The 20023-nt window shown below is 52.7% G+C and overlaps 1 protein-coding gene across 7 annotated transcripts in view; it reads right to left on the reverse strand.

Annotated features, from left to right (window-relative positions):
* Positions 1 to 728: 728 nt before the first annotated feature.
* The window catches only part of GPRC5C (G protein-coupled receptor class C group 5 member C), a 30003-nt gene continuing 10708 nt past the window's right edge, over positions 729 to 20023 (reverse strand). For 3 of the 7 annotated variants that reach the window (XM_047757728.1, XM_047757727.1, XM_047757729.1), the window contains 4 exons: positions 10524 to 11609; positions 7489 to 7583; positions 4885 to 5034; positions 729 to 2226 (listed from right to left, as the gene is read on the reverse strand). In XM_047757728.1, the coding sequence (XP_047613684.1) occupies positions 2194 to 2226; positions 4885 to 5034; positions 7489 to 7583; positions 10524 to 11577 (1332 nt within the window). In that variant the 5' untranslated portion in view covers positions 11578 to 11609 and the 3' untranslated portion in view covers positions 729 to 2193. Of the gene's footprint in view, positions 2227 to 4481; positions 5035 to 7488; positions 7584 to 10523; positions 11610 to 16665; positions 16714 to 20023 lie in introns of those variants that run through there. The other 4 variants (XM_047757726.1, XM_047757732.1, XM_047757731.1 and 1 more) reach the window with 3 other exon arrangements.

Consider the following 20023-nt stretch of genomic DNA (forward strand, 5'->3'; position numbering starts at 1 on the left):
GAAAAAGTTTAGTTGGGAGTTCCCATTGTGGCTCAGCGGGTCAAGAATCTGACTAGTATCCATGAGGATGCAGGATCCCTGGCCTCATTCAGTAGGTTAAGCATGTTGTGTTGCCATGAGCTGTGGCATAGGCTGGCAGCTGCACCTCCGACTACACCCCTAGCCTGGGAACTTCCATATACCGCAGGTGCGGCCCTAAAAGGCAAAAAAAAAAAAAGAAAATTTTGTTGGAATCAAATAGCCTTTGTTGGTCTAGATGGCAGAATCGGATCTCAAGTATATGTAATAAATTCCAGAAAAATTCTTAATGAACACACGGGGAGTCACTGAGTGACAGTCATTCCTCACAGAGAATAAAGTCACTAAATCCTGAGCGGTGAGGACGTTCAAACTACTCTGCTTTGAGCTACCGGGTTTGACAGAAATGGGTGCTCAACTCACCATGGTGTTGGTCTGATGTCACCTGCAACAGGTTCGGGTCTACGCTGGCTTTTTCAAGGCTTGTTTGTGATACGGCTGGACCATGGGTCTCCTCCACGTGGCCAAAGACGGGAGGAAGCAGGGCCACAGAGTATTCTTGAATCCGAGCAGGCCTGCATCTGTCCCCAAGCCCATCCCTCCCCAAGCCTCACCCGCAGGGGACTTGGAGGCTGAACAAACCCACAGTCACTGCAGGCTGCTCCCAGGGGCCCCTTGGTGCTGCAGTGACTCCTGCAAGACTATCACCCTGGAAAGCAAGGTAGCGCCTTTATTCACTGTTAAGGGATTTGGGGCTGCTAACCTAGATCAAGAGGAGTCGGAGGTGCACAGAGCTCCCCCTTCCCTTCCATCGGAGTAAATAATACCCATTCATGGAACCGAGCAGCCCAGTATGAGGACGAGTGATTGGGAAGGGCGTTGTCACATGTCACTGTACAGCCCTACTCTCTGCAGGGCCTGTTCACCCAACTTAGCCTTGGAGAAACACTCCAGTGACAAAGGCACAGGAGCTGGGGCAGGACAGTGATCCTGGAGGGCTGTGGGACTGACTTTGGGGTCAGCACCTGCATCACACTCATGGTCCCTCATCTCAGCGCACAGAGGGGCGCTCCCGGGGCCTCAGAGGAGCCAGCTCTGGTACCTGAGGGCAGGAGGAAAGCAAGAGACGACACTACAGAGCTCTCCTCCCCCCCCCCCACCCCCCGAGTCTGGAGCTGTGTGCGCAGCTCTGTCAGTGCCAGCATCACACATCGCAAGGATGCCCCCATTCCTCTGGGTGGCCGTCAGGACCCGCTGGAGCACGTCGTGGATGAGGGCTGCGGCGCCAGCAGCCAGGTGTCCAAGATGAGGTAGAAACCTAGCCATCGGCCCATCAGGAAATGGCACAATCTTCAGTCCTGGAAGCCACTTATCTAAGGAGCCGCCCCAAGTCCGATCCTGGGAGAGGCTTAGACCCCCATCCATCTGGCCCAGCCCTCTGTTGATCCCTGAGAATGCAGCCCCAACTCCCACCTCGTGTCTTTTTTTCTGGCCACACCCACACCTGTACCACAGCAGTGATGCCAGATCCTTAACCCACTGAGCCACAAGGGAACTCCCCCACCTTGTGTCCTGATGGGACCCAGTTCATTGAAGGTGTGAGCTGGTGATGCAGAGGGGCTCAGATCTAGGACCCACAGGCCACGAAGAAAGGCGCTATCTGTCCAGGCCTCAAGTGAGCTCTGCCCAACTCGGTGGCCTCATGGTCCAGATGGCGGCAGAAGGTCCTGGTGAGAAGGGCAGGGGCCAAATTCTCCATGGTGTGGCTTCACCTTGGAGCGGAGCGAGACAAGCTGAGGCTGGACACCAAAAGATGTCCCGGAAGGCCCATGCTGTGAAGAGAGGGACATCTGAGGACGGCCATCTGGAGAACCACAGGAGGGGATGCAGGGGCAGTGACGTGGGGGGCGGGTGTCCAGAGGCAGGCTGGGTGTCCACAGACCGCTCCTGTGGTCTCAAGTCACTTGGGGACCAGGAGAGGCTGGTTGGGCAGGAAGGGGGGGTAGGTGGCCCTAGAGCCCCAGCCACATGCCTTAGTGTTTCACAAGGCCCCCGACTCCACTGCTGCAGGTTGGTGGCCTCCAGGCCCTCCCAGCTCCAATGACAAGGGCCCTGCCCAGCCTGGACACAGGAATGAGGACATCAGGACGATGTGCGGTCCAGGAAAGTGGGCGTCTACCATCTCGTGTTATTCTGCGGGGACTGAGCCTAAAGTAACCAGAAAAAACAAGTGTTTGAACAACTAAAGAACAACTAAAAAAAGGGTCCCCAGGGGGCTGGTGTGATCTGACATCGAAGGAGACGTTGGATTTTTTAAATTCTGGCAACCTTTTCCCCCTGCTTCCAACAGCAACATTTTTTCCCCTACAACCGGTATCAGAAAATAGCTTCTGGAGACTTTGGGGAGAAACATTCCCAAGCCTGGGAGGGGTAAATTTGTCAATCCCCTTGCAAAGCCTTGAACCAGGGTCCACAGTCAGGACGCCCCTGCTTGTCTGAACCCAGGCCACTTTGACCCCCGTGACCCACTGAAAATCATAGTCTTGAGAAAGCCTGGCCGGCCTTCCCAGGCTGTGTGGCCACTCTAGGTCAGCCTGCTTTCAGGCTGGCGGGTGAAAAAAACTACACTTAGCCCCAAGGCCCTGTCTAACCCTAAAACATGGTCCAGTTCTGAGATTTTTGATTCTAGAAAGGGGAAAGCGAGTACTGTCCTGCATACCTTTCAGGAGCAGCCCTGAGGATTAAAATGAGCTGCTATGGAAAAGTTTTACCATAAAGGACTGAATAAATGGGCATTTAAATTCCTGCTCATTTCTGGAATTCCTGTAGTGGCTCAGTGAGTTAAGAACCTGACTAGTATCCACGAGGCTGCAGGTTCAATCCCTGGCCTCAATCAGTGCATTAAGAGTCCCGCACTGTTGCAAGATGTGGCTCGGTGCTGGTGTGGCGGTGGCTGTGGCATAGGACCCCTAGCCTGGGAGCTTCCATAGGCCACAGGTACAGCCCTAAAAAGGAGAAAATAAATTTTTTAAAAAACAAAATAAGTAAATAAACCCCTGCTCCTTTCAATTAAAAAAAAATAATTCTGTTCCTGCTGGAGCTTAACGGCATTGGCAGTATCTCTGCAGCACCAGGATGCAGGTTTGACCCCTGACCTGGCACAGCGAGATAAAGATCTAGCCCTGCCTCAGCTGTGGCATAGGGTGCAAGTGATTCCTGGCCCAGCAACTCCGTATGCCGTGGGGCGGACAAAAAAGAAAAAAAAATTTTTCCATTAACTAAAGTATACGAAATTTAATAAAAATTTGGAAAATAAAATAAAATAGGGAGTTCCTATTGTGGAGCGGTGGAAACGAATCTGACTAGTATCCATGAGGATGTGGGTTCGATCCCTGGCCTCGCTCAATGGGTTGAGGATCTACGTTGCTGTGGCTGTGGTATAGGCTGGCAGTTGTAGCTCCAATTCGACTCCTGGCCTGGGAATTTCCAAAGGCTGTGGGTGTGGCCCTAAAAAGCAAAAGAATAAAAATAATTTTCAAGCATAAAAAAATAAAAAATAAATTATACTTCAGTGTAAAAATAATGAAATTAAAGGATGTGGATCACCAAAAAAAACCCTGCCCAGGAGTGAAACCAACCAGCTGCTTTTCCCATCCTCGACGTAAACAAGTCATGGTTCTTTCTTTTTTATTTTTCTTTTGCCTTTTAGGACCACACTTGTGGTATATGGAGGTTCCCAGGTTAGGGGTTGAATTGGAGCCACAGCTGCCAGCCTACACCACAGCCACAGCAATGCCAGATCTGAGCTGCATCTGTGACCTACACCACAGCTACAGCAACACCAGATCTTTAACCCACTGAGCAAGGCCAGGGATCAAACCCGCATCCTCATGGATACTAGTTGGGTTTGTTACTACTGAGCCACAACAGGAACGCCCCTTTTTTTTTTTTTTTTTTTTTTGGTCCTGTTCATTTCTGCATCACTCCTGCCCAGACACATGTGTGATCTGAGCCAGAGCAGGGGTCTTTCACTTCATCCCCTAACAGGGGTCTTCGCCACCATTCCCACAGGAGGGGCTGCAGTTAAGCCCATCTTCCCCAAAACCACGGGTTGCTGAGCCTGCCTCCCCTGCTCCATCCCCCCACCCCCCACCTCATATGGCCAGTGGTGGGGGTCCTGGAAGGCGGAGGCCTGGTTTCAGACAAGCCCAGATGCTGAATAAGACTGAAGATGGGAGCCGGGCCCAGCGGTCCACTCTGATGGCCCAGGACACGGACCCAGGCTCAGCTGAAGAACCCATCCCTGGGGAGAGGTGACAGCGATTTCATTGCACAGAAGGAAAACTCCAAAGCAGCTTTCCTGGAGCCATATTTGGAGGGAGGAGCAGAAAGAGGGAACACCACAGGCCTCGAGCATCAGAGACCAAGAGCCCAGATCAGAAACGACATTCCCAGAGGAAGGGTTAATAAAGCAGAATCGTGTTTATTAGGCACCCTTGTTCCTCACAGAGGACCAAGACCCGGGACAGAAGCCCCTGCAACATCTCTCTCGAGGTGGCAGGAATCTCTCCGAAGACTCCAGAGAATGTAGGTGCCGACCGGCTGCCACCCCAAGAACGCTATTTGGCTGGAGCGTGGCTGCCAGAGGTGGCCCTGGCACGAAGCCAGAGTTGGCTTCTGGACTTCACAAACACTGAGTGAGTGGGGGGCTCTGGGACACCCTCCGGCACGGTGGCAGCGGGGGGGAGGCCCGAGACCTGCCCTGAGCCAGCGAGGAGGGAGGGGGTGGGGGAGACCCTCCCCCAATCTGCCCACCTCCTCCTGGTGGCGGCTGACTCAGTCCCACACATAGGGATTTCTAAAGACCTGAGAGTTCTTGCCTTCCTTCGGCAGCGTGGCCTCCTGGAGGCTCTGGGCCGCGTATATGTCCTCGGCCCGCAGCGTGGAGTTGGCACTGCCCATCACCTGGCTGTTGGCAGTGGCCCGAGGGAGGATGACGTCGTAAGCTCCTTCAGACTGGAAGGAAGAACAGGAGGTCTCACAGCCAGGTTCCGCCAGGCGGATGCACAAACGCTCCGCTTCCTGCAGGGCTGTGCCTGCCAGCTCCCCCTTTCCTCCCTGTCCCCCCACCTCCCCCCAGCTGGCCAGTGACAGCCTGGACGGATGACTCCAAGTCTAGAAAGGGAGGGGCTGACCTCTGACCTCTAGCCTCTTATTTCACCCTGCAGAGAGCCACCCTCCTGGGCATGGAAATGAGGCCCCTGTCACCTCCAATGGCCCTGAGCTTCATTCAGCGGATGGCTCTTTTCTTTACTTTTTTTTTTCTCCAATTTTTAGGGCTGCACCTGCAGCATATGGAAGTTCCCAGGCTAGAGGTAAAATCGGAGCTGCAGCTGCCAGCCTACACCACACCACAGCTCATGGCAACGCCGGATCCTTAACCCACTGAGTGAGGCCAGGGGTCGAACCCACATCTTCCTGGATACTAATCAGGTTGGTTAACCACTGAGCCACGACAGGAACTCCGGGATGGCTCTTTTCAGAAGGATCCTCGTCTCATGCCACGTCCTGCTCCCCAAATCTTGGGGTGCAATGGAGGGTAAGCCATGCTGAGCTGTCACCTGGCTTACACCCCAAGAGCATCATAGTTGCCAGAGCGCCTGGCCCAGGACACCCTTTTGACAGGCCTCCAGCATGCAACATAATTCTCATCTATCATCTGATTTAGAGATGCTTGGTTTGGGGTTGGAGAGTTTTAAGTTTTGGAGACTTAAAACCCAAATTCTCCGAGCTCTCATTCAGCAGGTTAAGAATATAACTAGTATCCGTTGAGGATGCGGGTTCAATCCCTGGCCTCACGCAGCAGGTTAAAGATCCAACATTGCCGTGAGCTGTGGTGTAGGTCGCAGACACAGCTCAAATCCCGAGTTGCTGTGGCTGTGATGTAGGCTGGCAGCTCTAGCGCCGATTCGACTCCTAGCCTGGGAGCCTCCATATGCTCCAGGTGCGGCCCTAAAAAGACCAAAAAAAAAAACCGAAAAACCACCTGGTCACATCCACACCTAGCGGGCCCCACCCCATGAGGGCTATGAATGTTTATCACCCTATCTGTAGGCAGTGTTGGCAGATTCCCAAGGGTGGTTTCTCCCATCCCAGCTTGGATTACTCCAAGTTATCAGAGTGACGTCACTGAAGAGAGACGAACCATCAGCCCCACATCACCAGCCCCACCCAATCTGCATTTTTTTTTTTCCTTTTTAGGGCCACACTTGGGGCATTTGGAGGTTTCCAGGCTAGGAGTTGAATTGGAGCTGCAGCTGCTGGCCTACACCACAGCCAGAGTAACACCAGATCTGAGCTGCATCTTCGACCTATGCCCCAGCTTGCAGCAACTCGGGATCCTTAACCCACTGAGCGAGGCCAGGGATCGAACTCGCATCCTCATGGACACCATGGTGGGTTCTTAACCTGCTGAGCCACAATGGAACTCCCCTGATTTGCATTTTTAGCAGGTTTCCAGGTAATGGTAATGCGGGGGGGGGGGGGAGTCTAGGGACCATGTTTTTGGGGCCACTGTGTTAGATAAAATACAAGAGTCCAGATCCTTCCCAGGGAGCAGGCTCCATGTGCTCAGGCAGGGAGGAGGGGCTGGGAGCCAGCAGGCCCTGCTGTCCTTCAGAGACTCCTCTGCCCATGCTGCGCTCCTGGCACTGGCTGCAGGTTCAGGGTTCGGGAGAGGGAAGGCACTGGGGTAGGAAGTTTGGGATACACTGGCCTCCCCCTGCCCCACCCCCACCCCACCGGGGCTCACAGCGGGGAGGGGGATGAGAACGCCACCCTGCTGACCTCCCTGGCTTCCTGTTCCCAGCCTCCTGCCAAGGGGGGGTCACTGACCTCTCCCCACAGCCCCTGCCAGCCGGCTGGGGAGGAGGAACTTCCATGGAGTGAATAAGAATCTATCCCATCGGCTTCCTGTTCCCATCCCCGCCCCCCTTGGCTAATGGAGCATCTGGTTTCCAGAACCCAGGGGAGGTGTAAGGTCAAGAGCTGCTGCCTGCGGGTTGGGGGGACAGAGCTGGAGGGCCGCTGGGGACAGCTGTGCTTGAGGAGTAGATACATACCCAGACCTGCCCTGTGGTCCTCTGTCCACCAAGAATGACACCTACCTGGCTGAGCCCCCCACCCTCATCTAAGCTGCTCCCACCAGCTCAGAGAGGGGTCATTCGGAGCCTCTGGCTTCAGTGGGTGACACCCCGATGACACGGGGCAGGCAGGTCCCGCCGCAGTGCAGCTGAGGGCAGTGAGACTATCAACCCCAGGAAGAGGATATCACAGGCCAGGGCTGTGGGCCCCCCCAAGGCTGACACATCAGATGCAGAGCTTGCCTTTCTCCCCCTGCCTCCACCCACCTGCCCCGACCACCGACCACCGGGCCCCAGCAGGGTCTCGGGGATCTGGGGACCCACTCACCGGGGCTTTGTGCATCAGAGTCATCTCAGTGGGCTGGTAGACGCTGGTCAGCAGCTGCCCGTTGTACCCGCTGTACGGTGACACTGGTCTCTTACCTGCAAGGAAACACAGGAATTGTTTCGGCACTGGGCCCCCTTTCCTGCTCTCCAGTGAGGCTGCCCAGGGGGCAGAGAGAGGAAAAAGGGCCAACCCTGGGGTAACACTGAACTCAGGGAGCCTGGCCAGGGAGGCCAGCCCAGGGGTGAGGGCCCCTTTGGAGCCCAGCATCCCTTTGTTTGCCTCCCTGTTGGGTTTTCCTGCAGTGTGGGGAGCCCCCTTCCACCCACAGCTCAGAAAAAATGCTCCCGTCAGCAACCTTCACATCCCCACCCGCTCTCCGGGGCCAGGGGCCAGGAGGGGCGCACGGGCCTTCGGCTGCCTTCCAAGATGGCCAGCCTCCAGCTCCGGCCTCCACCGCTGCGGGCCAGCTGCCAGGTGCTGGGGTAAATACAGCAGAGACACCCCCCACCCCCCCACCCAAGACCCCCACATCTTCATGAGACAGGTGATCATTCACCGGGACCCAGAGACCCAGCACATTCCAGCCTGCGGCCCCTTGGCAAGCTTCCAGGACTATTTTGAGCTCCAGGAACAGTTCCCTGTGCCTTCGGGGGTGTTGATTTCCTGGGTCTGAGGATAGCTGCTGACCTAGTCCGGGGGCCAGAGAGCAGGCTGTGCTGTGGGGCCCTGCACAGCGGACACCCATCTCCTACAGGCTGATGGCCCCGCACCACAGCTATACAGGGCTCCCTAAGTGCTGGGCTCACTCAATTGATTTTTCCATTTAAAAAAAAAATTAAATTTTAAAAAAAGGAAAAAAAAAAAAGAACCCTCACAAGTCCCAGAAGTGTTTGCCTTGAGGACAAAGGCTGAGGGCTCGCTGGCCTGACAAACAGGCTGGGGGGGGGGGTAGGAGGTGACAGCAAAGGTGGGGCCAGCTGAGGCTCCTCCCAACTCTGTCCCCAAGCCCCTCTCTCCCGCCAGCCTCACCAACTGGCCCCTGCCCCTTCACTTGGCACCAGGCCGGGCAGGTCCAAGATCACTCAGTGCCTGGCAGGGCGAGGGTCACTCCTTTCCCCAAAGCAGGCACTTCGGGGATCTTGGCTTGTAGAGAAAAGCGAGGGAGTTCTGATTCTGGAACTTCTCCTGCCTCTGCCTCTGCCCCCTGGCAGAGGCCCCACGACCAGGGCGCGAGAATCAGTCAGTTCAAGTCCTAAGCCCCCAAACACCTTAATCAGCACAATCTGGGGTCGGGGTCCAGGCTTCCGGGTCATGGCAGATGAAGGGGCTGCAGCCAGCCAGCTAAGAGAGCACTCAAGTAGCCTGTGAAACAGGACACGTCCGGAAAGGCTTAGTCCCTGGCACTCAGTGTGTGCTCAATACAAGGTCCTTACAAGGAACAAATGGCAGAGAGAGGCTTCTTCCTTAAGGAGCTGGGAGGGCAACTGGCTAAGTCTCCCTGAGAACGGCCACCCTCCCATCCTTCCACCCCCACCTCCCAAGCTGCTGCGAGAGAGGCTTGGTATAGCCTTCAGAGGCTTCTCTCCTCCTCCTGCCCCTTCCACTTTTGGGGTAACCTCAGCTCCAAAAATCAGGCTCTGCAGCTGGCTGTCACCCGGATTGCCGGCTCTGCCACGAGAGCTCCGTCCCATTAACAAAGAGCCAGGGCAGGAGCCTGGGGACAAGCTGGCTAGCCAGGGGTGTTGCTTAGATCAGCATATGGCACTTGTGCTTTTATGAAAAAGAAAAAATTTAACTGAGAAGATCTTTACTTTTTTTTTTCTTTTTAGGGCTGCACCTGGCATATGGAAATTCCCAGGCTAGGGGTTGGATCAGAGTTGCAGCTGCCAGCCTACACCACAGCCACAGCCACAGCCACGCCGGATCCAAGCCACATCTGCCACCTATGCCACAGCTCATGGCAATGCTGGATCCTTAACCCACTGAGCAGGGCCAGTGATCAAACCTTCATCCTCACAGATACTGTATCAGGTTCTTAACCCACTGAGCCACAACGGGAGCCCCTGAAAAGATACATACATGATAGAAAAACAAACTCTGGAAGGATAACAATAATGATAATAAAATAATAGTAATACACAGAGCTACTAGTTAATACTTCTAGAGTATTTTCCAAGTGCCAGGAAGATGCCTTAAGGTAATCTTCCAAAGAATCCTATGAAACAGGAACCACTATCACCCCCATTTTACAGAAGAGGAAACTGAGGCACACCTAGTGCTAAAACCCCAGTCAACAGTGATCTATCTGTTCTGGGGAAGGAACAGGAAGGGACGGGGTACAATTGGAGAGACAGTGAGGGAAATTTTACCTGTAATGTCTCAAATTTTACCATGCAAATATAGTCATGAATTACCTGAGTATTGGGAAAAAAATCTTTAAAAAGATGGAATTTAGGCAGAAAACTGTGGATAATCTCGAGAACTTCCTCTTTTGTTCAGAAGAGGAGCCCCCCTCATCCTGATGGAATAAAAGGGGATGTGGGGGAGTTCCTGTCGTGGCTCAGTGGTTAACGAATCAGACTGGGAACCATGAGGTTGCGGATTCGATCCCTGCCCTTACTCAGTGGGTTAAGAATCTGGCATTGCCGTGAGCTGTGGTGTGGGTAGCAGACACGGCTCGGATCCTGCGTTGCTGTGGCTGTGGTGTAGGCTGGCAGCTGCAGCTCTGATGCGACTCCTAGCCTGGGAACTTCCACGTGCCAAGGGAGCGGCCCTAGAAAAGGCAAAAAGACAAAAAAAAGGGGGGAGATGCGGGGGAGTCCCTGCTCTGATACAATGGGATTGGCGACGTCTTGGGAGTGCTGGGACGCAGGTTCGATCCCTGGCCCGGCACAGTGGGTTAAGGATCTGGTGTTGCCACAGCTGCGGCTCAGATCTGATCCCTGGTCCGGGAACTCCACAGGCTGCAGGCGTCCAAAAGCAAAAAACAAACAAACAAAGAAAAGGGGACGTGGGGAGGGTGTCCTGCAACCCACCTGAGGCCGGCTCGTCCATGGAAAATGCTTTGTTTTCCACAAACATGCTCTGGCCCTTCTGCTCCTTCAGGATGGCCTCATAGCCCACGCCCCGGGTCGGGTACAGGTCCCCCTGGTAGCTTTGCTCCGGGCTGGCCTTGGTCACCTGGGAGACCTCAGGGATGACATAGAAGAGGACGAAGACCCAGGCGTTGGCGGCGAGGGCGATGGCCAGCGTGGGGTCGTCCCACGAGGGGCTGTGGTGCTGCCGGTTGCCATAGGTGTACATGACAATCCACGCCACCCAGATGGCGATGGAGGTGGCCGTGGTCAGCAGCATGAAGACCCCATGCTTCCGCCAGCGCTTGAAGCGGCCGCACAGGGCGGGCCAGGCCCCCGCGAAGGCACACAGCAGCAGCAGCATGACATAGATGAGTGCCATGACAAAGTCCATGTTGGCGATGGCGCAGGGGGAGGCGGTGGCCCCGCTGGCGCTGCCGTTGCCCGGAGGGCCAGCCTCACCGCCCCCGCCCCGCACCAGTGTGATGATCAGCCACTCCGTGTTAATGATCACCTCCACGAGGCTCAGCAGCAGGGCCACGGTAAAGGTCACCCAGCCCCGGGGCCCGTGGTTCTTCCGGACCAGGAAGTTGAGGGCAAAGACGTGGGCCACCAGGCAGGAGAAGCAGATGGCGAACAGGACCCCAAAGAGGAAGCGCCGAGAGGCACAGGTGGAGAAGTCAGGCTTCACCACGCAGGCAAAGACGAGGCAGAAGAGGCCCAGGGTCCCCAGAAGGAAGAACACCTGGGTCCCTAGCAGGCTCCGCTTCTTGGTGTCCTGCACAAACGGGAGGCTGGCCACAAGGATGATGGTGAGGACAAAGGCGGTGATGATGCCAGCCCCCGCCACTGCCTCCAAGACGATGCCCCAGGCCTCCGAGCGGTCACACAGGTTGTAATAGAGGGGGTTGAGGTCCGGGCTGCAGCCGGGTGGGGCATGGCTCTGGGCGTGGGCGGTGGAGAACAGGAAGAGAGGGAGTCCCAGGCACATCAGCAAGGCTTTGTGGACGGCCATCCCGGCTCCCAGGCCAGCCTCCAGCTGGGTCCCTAGAGACAGAGGGAGGAAAATCCAAAGTCAGTCATCCAAGCCATCCCTCCGACACACGAGGTGCTGCTCCCCCCATTGTGAACTGGCTGATCACGAGTCTGATGAGTCTGTCCCTCTCTATGGGTTTCAAAATCCTTCTTTTTCTTCTTCTTCTTCTTTTTTTTTTTTTTTTGCTTTTTAAAGCCACCTGCACGGCATATGGAAGTTCCCAGGCTAGGGGTTGAATTGGAGCTACAGCTGCCGGTCTACACCACAGCCGTAGCAATGACAGATCTGAGCCACATCTGCAACCTCCACCACAGCTCACGGCAATGCCGGATCCCCGACCCACTGAGCAAGGCCAGGGATCAAACCTGCGTCCTCATGGACACTAGTCGGATCTGTTTCCGCTGTGCCCTCATTTCCACTGTGCCCAGAATCTGTCTTTACCCAGCATTCCTGGGCGTCCTATCAGCTGACCAGAGGGGCAAAGTACATGAAGCCCATTTCTCCTCCCTGTTCCCAGGAGGAACTGGACCAAATTTTCAGGTCCCTCCTCCCTCCACAAACCATCACTGGAGCCTAAATATTCCCTGAGCTCTTGCAGCAGGGGGGGCGGGGGGAGGGGGGAGGTTTGTGAACAAGTCCTAGCTTGTCACTCACTCAGCACCTCCCTGAGCCCTGGGACTTCCAGAGTTCGACTGGCCAGACATTATGCCCTTCCACCCTGTCCCCGAGATGCCCAAGTCCACAGCGAATCAGCCATGCATACACTCAGTCAATTTAACAAGAGTATTTAATAAGCACACCTGGAACAGGTATAAACTGCAAGCAGAAAAAGTGAAGAGAGGATTGAAAAATCATATATGGAGTTCCCGTCTTGGCGCATCGGAAACAAATCTGGCTAGGAACCATGAGGATGAGGGTTTGATCCCTGGCCTCACTCAGTGGGTTAAGGATCCAGCATTTGCCATGAGCTGTGGTGTAGGTCGCAGACGCGGCTCAGATCTAGCGTTGCTGTGGCTATGGTGTAGGCCGGCAGCTGTAGCTCTGATTGGACCCCTAGCCTGGGAACCTCCATATGCCGAGGTGCAGCCCTAAAAAGATGAAAGGAAGGAAGGAAGGAAGGATCGGATGGATTTTTCACCTTCCCTTGATGCCTTCATCCCACATACCTTTTTTGCCCTTCATTTTCCCACTTTGAATGCCAATGCTTCTCTTCAAAACCCAAAGTTCTTTGAGAGTCCTGTTGCTGGAGTCCCAAGGATAAATTCAACTAATTTCCCAGCTCAGGAGTTAACGGCTTAGTGCAAAAATCCTCCTATGAGGCATTAACATTTTAAAAGCAGGAACCCGGCAAGAGCAAAGCAAAACCCCAAAGGAATGAGTCTAAAATGGAAGCTGTCAAGGCACTGCAGCTAGAAGGCAAGAAAGATGTCTTAGGAGTTCCCACTGTGGCACAGTGGGTTAAGAATCCTACTGCACGGAGTTCCTGTCATGACTCAGTGGTTAACGAACCTGACTACTATCCATGAAAACATGGGGTTCGATCCCTGGCCTTGCTCAGTGGGTTAAGGATCCAGCATTGCCGTGAGCTGTGGTGTAGTTCACAGACACGGCTCGGAAACTGCGTTGCTGTGGCATGGTGTAGGCCGGCGGCTCCAGCTCCAATTCGACCCCTAGCCTGGGAACCTCCATATGCCATGAGTGTGGCCCTAAAAAAAATTAAAAAAAAAAAATCTGACTGTAGCAGCTCAGGTCACTATGGAGGCAAGGGTTTGGTCCCTGACCTGGCACAGTGGGTTAAAGGATCAGGGGTTGCCACAGCTGTGGCTCGGATTCAGTATCTGGCCTGGGAACTTTCATATCCAGTGGGTGCAGCCATTAAAAAAAAAGAAGAAGAAGAAGAAGAAGAAAGATGTCTATTCACACCAGGAAGGTAACTTACTATTCCAACTACTCACTAAATCAGTCCCGTACAGCAGCCTGACCAAATGCTGCTGATGGGCACCAAAGAAAACCAAACCCCTGCCCTCAATACCAGCTGGATTTGCCCTATGTGAAGTGGAGATAAAGAGTGTGACAGGCTAAGAGAAATTAAAGAACAAATCAGTGCATCAGTGAGTTTTCCAACCAAAGACTTTAAATTTACCCAAAGAACAGAAATTTAAAATGCTCTAAAAAGCAAGTCATACACAACCACTATGGAGAACAGTATGGAGGTTCCTTAAAGAACTGAACATAGAACTACCATATGATCCAGCAATCCCATTCCTGGGCATGTATCTGAAGAAAACCAAAATTCAAAAACATACATGCACCTCAATGTTCATAGCAGCCCTATTTACAATAGCCACGACACAGAGCAACATAAAAGTCCATTGGCAGATGAATGGATAAAGAAGATGGGGGGGTACAATCTACAACAGAATATTACTCAGCCCTGAAAAAAAATGAAATACCATTTGCAGCAACATGGATGGAGCCAGAGATGATCATACTAAGTGAAGTATGTCAGACAAAGACAAATATCATATGATAGCACGTATATGTGGAACCTAATTTAAAAAATGATACAATAGAACGTATTTACAAAACAGAAACAGATGCACAGATTTCAAAATTGAACTTGTGGTTACCAAAGGGGAAACATGGCAGGGGGTGGAGTGGAGGGTATAAACTGGGAGTTGGGAATTAACACATATAGACTACTATATACAAAATAGATAACAAAGCACAGAGCAATCTACTTAACGTTCTGTAATAACCTATATATGAAAAGAATCTGAGAGAGAATGGATATATGTATAACTGATTTGCTTTGCTGTACACCTGAAACTAACACAATATTGTTAAGTGCAACAACTACACGCCAATAAAATTTAAAAAAATAAATAAAAAGCAAATCATAAATTCCGAAGTTCTATGAAATGCAGGTACTTCACATTTACATCACCCCTTATGTTCAAATAACTAATTGTAACCCTGCCTCTTCTTCTCCCACCGCCTGAGCCCAGGAACTCTCCAGAAAGACAGCAACCAAGCTTTCCTGGGCTGATAGTGACCACTAGTGGCTGGTAGAGGAATGGCATCATCCAACTCCCAACCACCTTCCTTTGTTCCCTTTTGGGTGGAGGGTAGATTTGAACACTGCTAACTCCTTAACGCGTTCTCCAATCCCAGTTAATGTCTAATGGGTAAATCAAAATGCTAAATCTCAACTGATAGAAATGGTTTCTCCCTAACTGACAAGGGTAAGGACACTGCTACAAAGTCAGGGAAAAGAAAACTCACAAATGAAGTGAAGCTGACGTAATAAACGTCATCAACTTCCAAAATCCTTTAAGGTACTATGTGCCCCTTGGAAATATTCTAGGTCTCCCAGCCCTCTCAGTTAGTTTTTTTCTTTTTCTTTTTTTTTTTTTTGGTCTTTTTTGTCTTTTTAGGGCTGCACCCACGGCATATGGAGGTTCCCAGGCTAGGGGTCTAATCAGAGCTGCAGCTGCCAGCCTACACCACAGCCACAGCAACACAGGATCTGAGCCACGTCTTCGACCTATGCCACAGCTCACGGCAACGCCAGATCCTTAACCCACTGAGCAAGGCCAGGGATCAAACCCGCATCGTCATCGATACTAGTCAGGTTCATTAACCACTGAGCCACAACGGGAACTCCTCCAGTTAGTCTTTCCATTAAGCCTGCATTCCCCCAACAACACCTACAATTACCTTTTTTTTCTTTGTGGCCACACCGTGGCATGCAGAAGTTGTCAGGCCCAGGGTTCAAGCGAACTGTGGTCTGAGAGAGCCACAGCAGTGACAATGCTGGATCCTTAACCCAATGAGCCACAAAGGGAACTCCCTATTAACTCTTAATAAATGAACATTCTTCTGTGAATTTACCCTTTTTTTTTTTTCTTTGCTTTTTAGGGTTGCCAGGCCAGGGGTTGAATCAGAGCTACAGCTGCCAGCCTTTATCACAGCCATAGCAACACAGGATCTGAGCCACATCTTTGACCTACACCACAGCTCGTGGCAACACTGGATCCCTGAGACCAGGGATCAAACCCACATCCTCATGAACACTAGTTGGATTTGTTTCCACTGCGCCACAGTGGGAACTACTATTATTGTTTTCCTAAATAAACGGCAATGGCACTATAACGCAGCTTGACTTCCAGCAATTTCTCTGGACTTTCAACGCAAAAGCACATTTCCCGTACATTGCGACTTAAATAAGTTTTGTAGGGGACTTTGTCTAATCGTAAATCAATACAGCACAAACTGTATTTTATTTACAAGCGCTGGAAAGAGAGGAGTGTTGGGGAGGGCTAATGGGTAAGAAGTATTGAACCACTCCAGGAGATAATTTATGGCTAACATGCTATGGTATCCTAAGCACTCAACCCCATCGTGGGTGTTTGTGGCTCTCAGCAGGGCAGCAAGAACTTGGGGTGAGCTTGGAGATGTGGAACTGAGCCCTGAGAATGGCCACTCGGACTTAGCCTCGGGCAACCCGCACATCCTCCAGAGCTGACCACCCTACCTCCCTCCTCAAGGTCCCAGTTTAGGACAGATTATTATTTCAAATTAGCAAATATTTACTGTGCGTGCGCCCAGGGGGACAAGGTCCTGTAGCTCTCAGAGCAGTAAAAAATACAAAGATGAGCACACACGGTTCCGGACTTAATGGTATCTCAAATCTAAGAGGAGAGAAAGGTAGGTCTATAAGAAAACTACCCAGGAGTTCCTGTCACGGCTCACTAGTTAAGGAATCTGACTGGCATCCATGAGGACACAGGTTCGATCCTTGACCTTGCTCAGTGAGTTAAGGATCTGGAGTTGCGGTGAGCTATGTCATAGGCAGCAGATGCGGCTCAGATCCTGTGTTGCTGTGGCTGTGGTGTAGGCAGGCGGCTACAGCTCCAGTTGGACCCTTAGCCTGAGAACCTCCATGTGCCACAGGTGCAGCCCTAAAAAGACAAAAAAAGCAAAAACGAACAAACAAAAAACAGAAAAAAAAAAAACAAAACTACCCAAAGAAGAATAAGCTAAGTGCCACACAAAAGAACTCACCTCTGGGGAGAGGAAGCTGCTCCAGGAACAAGAGGGACCTCTTCCCAGCTGAGGGGGTCAAAAAAGACAGAATGGAGAAGACCTTCCAACAGCATTTGATTCAGTTTCTAATCAAGGTGACCAAGTATGAACTGAGTTTGTAAAGGGAGGTTGCAGCCAGCTGGCGAGAGATTAGAAATGCTACAGGGAAGGAGTTGCGGGCATTATTCTAAAGGCAATGGGGAGCCATGGAAGGCTATTTTTTGCACAGTGAGGACATAACCAGGGTTGGGCTTTTATTTTTATTTTTTTATTATTTATTTCTTTTTTCTTTTTTTTTTTTTTTCAGGGCCCCACCTGTGGCATATGAAGGTTCCCAGGCTAGGGGTCCAATCGGAGCTACAGCTGCCAGCCTACACCACAGCTACAGCAAGGCAGGATCCAAGCCGCATCTGCACCCTACACCACAGCTCACGGCAACACCAGATCCCCAACCCGCTGAGCAAGGCCAGGGGTCAAACCTGCATCCTCATGGATACTAGCCAGGTTCATTAACCACTGAGCCACAACAGGAACTCCTTTTTATTTTATTTTATTTTATTTTATTGCTTTTTAGGGCTGCACCTGCGACCTATGGAAGTTCCCAGGCTAGGGGTTGAATCAGAGCTACAGCTGCTGGCCTACACTGCAGTCACAGTAATGCCAGATCTGAACCAAGTCTGTGACCTACACCACAGCTCACGGCAACACCAGATCCTTAACCCACTGAGCGAGGCCACATCCTCATGGATACTAGTCAGGTTCATTTCATTTCTGCGGAGCCACCATGGGAACTCCCATGGCTGGGGTTGAAGATGAGTTTGGCATGAGTTCCCGTGGGATCGGCAGCATCTTGGGAGTGCTGGGACTCAGGTTCAACCCCTAGTCCAGCACACTGGGTTAAGGATCTGGTGTTGCTGCAACTGCACCTGGGTTGCAACTATGGCTCGTATCTGATCCCTGGCCCCAGAACTCCTATGGTAGGCTTGGCCAAAAAAGAAAAAAAAAAAAGATGAGTCTGGCAAAAAGCACAGGCAATCGATTTGTTGAGGACACATTCATTCCCCGGTTAAAGATCAAGGCCAAGCTAAGGCATAATGGAAATCTTTTCCCAATAAAGTCTAAGACCTTGGAGTTCCCGTCGTGGCTCAGTGGTTAGCGAATCCGACTAGGAACCGTGAGGTTGAGGGTTCGATCCCTGGCCTTGCTCAGTGGGTTAAGGATCTGGCATTGTCGTGAGCTGTGGTGTAGGTTGTAGACGCGGCTTGGATCCTGCGTTGCTGTGGCTCTGGCATAGGCCAGTGGCTACAACTCCGATTAGACCCCTAGCCTGGGAATCTCCATATGCCACAGGAGTGGCCCAAGAAATGGCAAAAAAAAAAAAAAAAGAAAGTCCAAGACCTTGTTGGATGTGGGGAAGAGGATGCTAAGCTCATGCTACAAGTTCAAATCTCATCAGGGCCATGTCATTGCAAAAAACCAAGTCAGCTCTCATTTAGGCCTGGGACCCGTAGGTCCATCCCTCTTCTTGGTCGCTTTTTCTCTTCGAGCCATACCTGCCTGAACCCCCTGCTAGAATCCAGCACTTCACCGGCCGTGAGCCAGGACCAGAGAAGCTTCACAGATCTCACCCCAATTTCCTTCTACCTGTGCTGTTAGTCTTGGACCTGACCCTTCAAGCCTGTTGGAGGGTGGACATGGGAATACACCAACTCAAGTTGGGAGACTGGGCCAGCTGGGCCTGGTTCTTGACCACTGTCTAGGACAGCGACCTCTGAAGGCCAGCAGGAGGAGACTTAAAGAGAAGAAAGCTCTGAAGCGCTCAGACCAGGGTCCCTCAACATCCAGGAGTGCAGATTCAGCCAGCCAACGGATACCATCTTTGAAGATGCTGGAGAAACCCTGCCTCCTTCCTTCTGGAGTCACATCTCCTGCTTCAAGGTTCTCAGTAGGACCGAGGAGGGCAGGGGGCCGGGGACCATGATTTTCCCCCCACACCGCAGCTGCAGCTCAGCCCAGTTCCCCAGCTGCAGATTATTTTCTGGACAAAGGGGCCCTTTTGCTTCACCTCCCTGGAATCAGTTACACAAATATTTTTAATCACCTCTGAAATTGGCCTGTCCCAGGGCTCAGCCACTCAACACCCCCACCCCCGTGCCCCAGGTCTGAGTCAGCCCAATCCAGTTCCAGAATCCCCCCTTCCTCCCTCTTTCCCTCTCCAGGGGGAGGCAGAGGGCCTTCAGCAGAGTGGTGGGCTCAGAGGCCCAGCCAGCCCTGACTGGGCTTCACATAGCAAGCAAGGATGAGGCAGCCGGGTCTTCTCATCTTTCCAGAACCCCCTTCCTCACTCCCAGACCGTCCACACAGAAGTCTAGCAACCACCCTAAAAAGAGCAACGTGGGCTTCATGATGCTCCCGGTCTGTATCCCCCCAGAATATCATACAGACCTACAGCCAGTGGTCACGTTCAAGGATGCCATGACCACTTAAAAGCCCCTCTCAGAGGCACCGAAGGTCACCCAAGGAGGCCAGAGAGCGTGCTCCTTCCTCCCCCGACTGCCAACACTTAGCTGCCGGTGAAGACAGACAGACCGACCACTGAGAGCCTCCCCACCTCCTCCCCTTCTCCCATCCATCTCCTTCTTTCTCTCCCCCCTCCAGGTTAGGGCCTGTCATCTAACCAACTCTGTTCTCGGGGCTTTGGTGTTTAAACCAACCAATAAGAAGAGAGGTGCCTGTAAGGAGCTACCTCTGGCCTGAGTTGGGGGGTGGGGAGGGGAGTTAGAGGGCTTCCTGGAATCCCAGCCTAGATCTTCACACCGAGGGTGGGCATTTGGCCCCCAATTCCCTGAGCATTCTCAAACTATTGGGTCTTCAAACCAAGGTCCCGATCTTAGCCTCTCGGGAAGGCGCACCATTCCCCTCCTGCCACTCCACCCCACCCCACCCACCCCACCCCACCCCCCGGCCACAAATAAAGGCAGAGAGAGAACTGGCAGGAGCACAAAAGCCAATTTCAACATATTCTGGTCCCCCTGCTTCAGGATCAAGACCGTGGAGGGGTTTTGCTGGGTTTAAAACTGCAGGGGGTCTAGGGGTGGAGGGAAGCAATTCAACCCCCGCGGCTGGGAAGGGCAGGAAACTCCGCGGGGGGCGGGGAGGAGCGGGGAAAGGCATCTGGAAGCCACGCTGCCAAGAGTAAAGGGTCTTTGACCGAAACTGCGAACTTCTCGAAGGCAAATTCTGAGCCCTCCCCTCCCTACTCCGCCCCGGTGCTGGGATCTACTCCCACGCGCGTCTGGATGGCGGAGAGCAGGGGAGCCAGCCTCCCCCATTTCCT

The sequence above is a fragment of the Phacochoerus africanus genome, chromosome 14, assembly GCF_016906955.1.
Source record: "Phacochoerus africanus isolate WHEZ1 chromosome 14, ROS_Pafr_v1, whole genome shotgun sequence".
NCBI classification, from domain to species: Eukaryota; Metazoa; Chordata; class Mammalia; order Artiodactyla; family Suidae; genus Phacochoerus; species Phacochoerus africanus.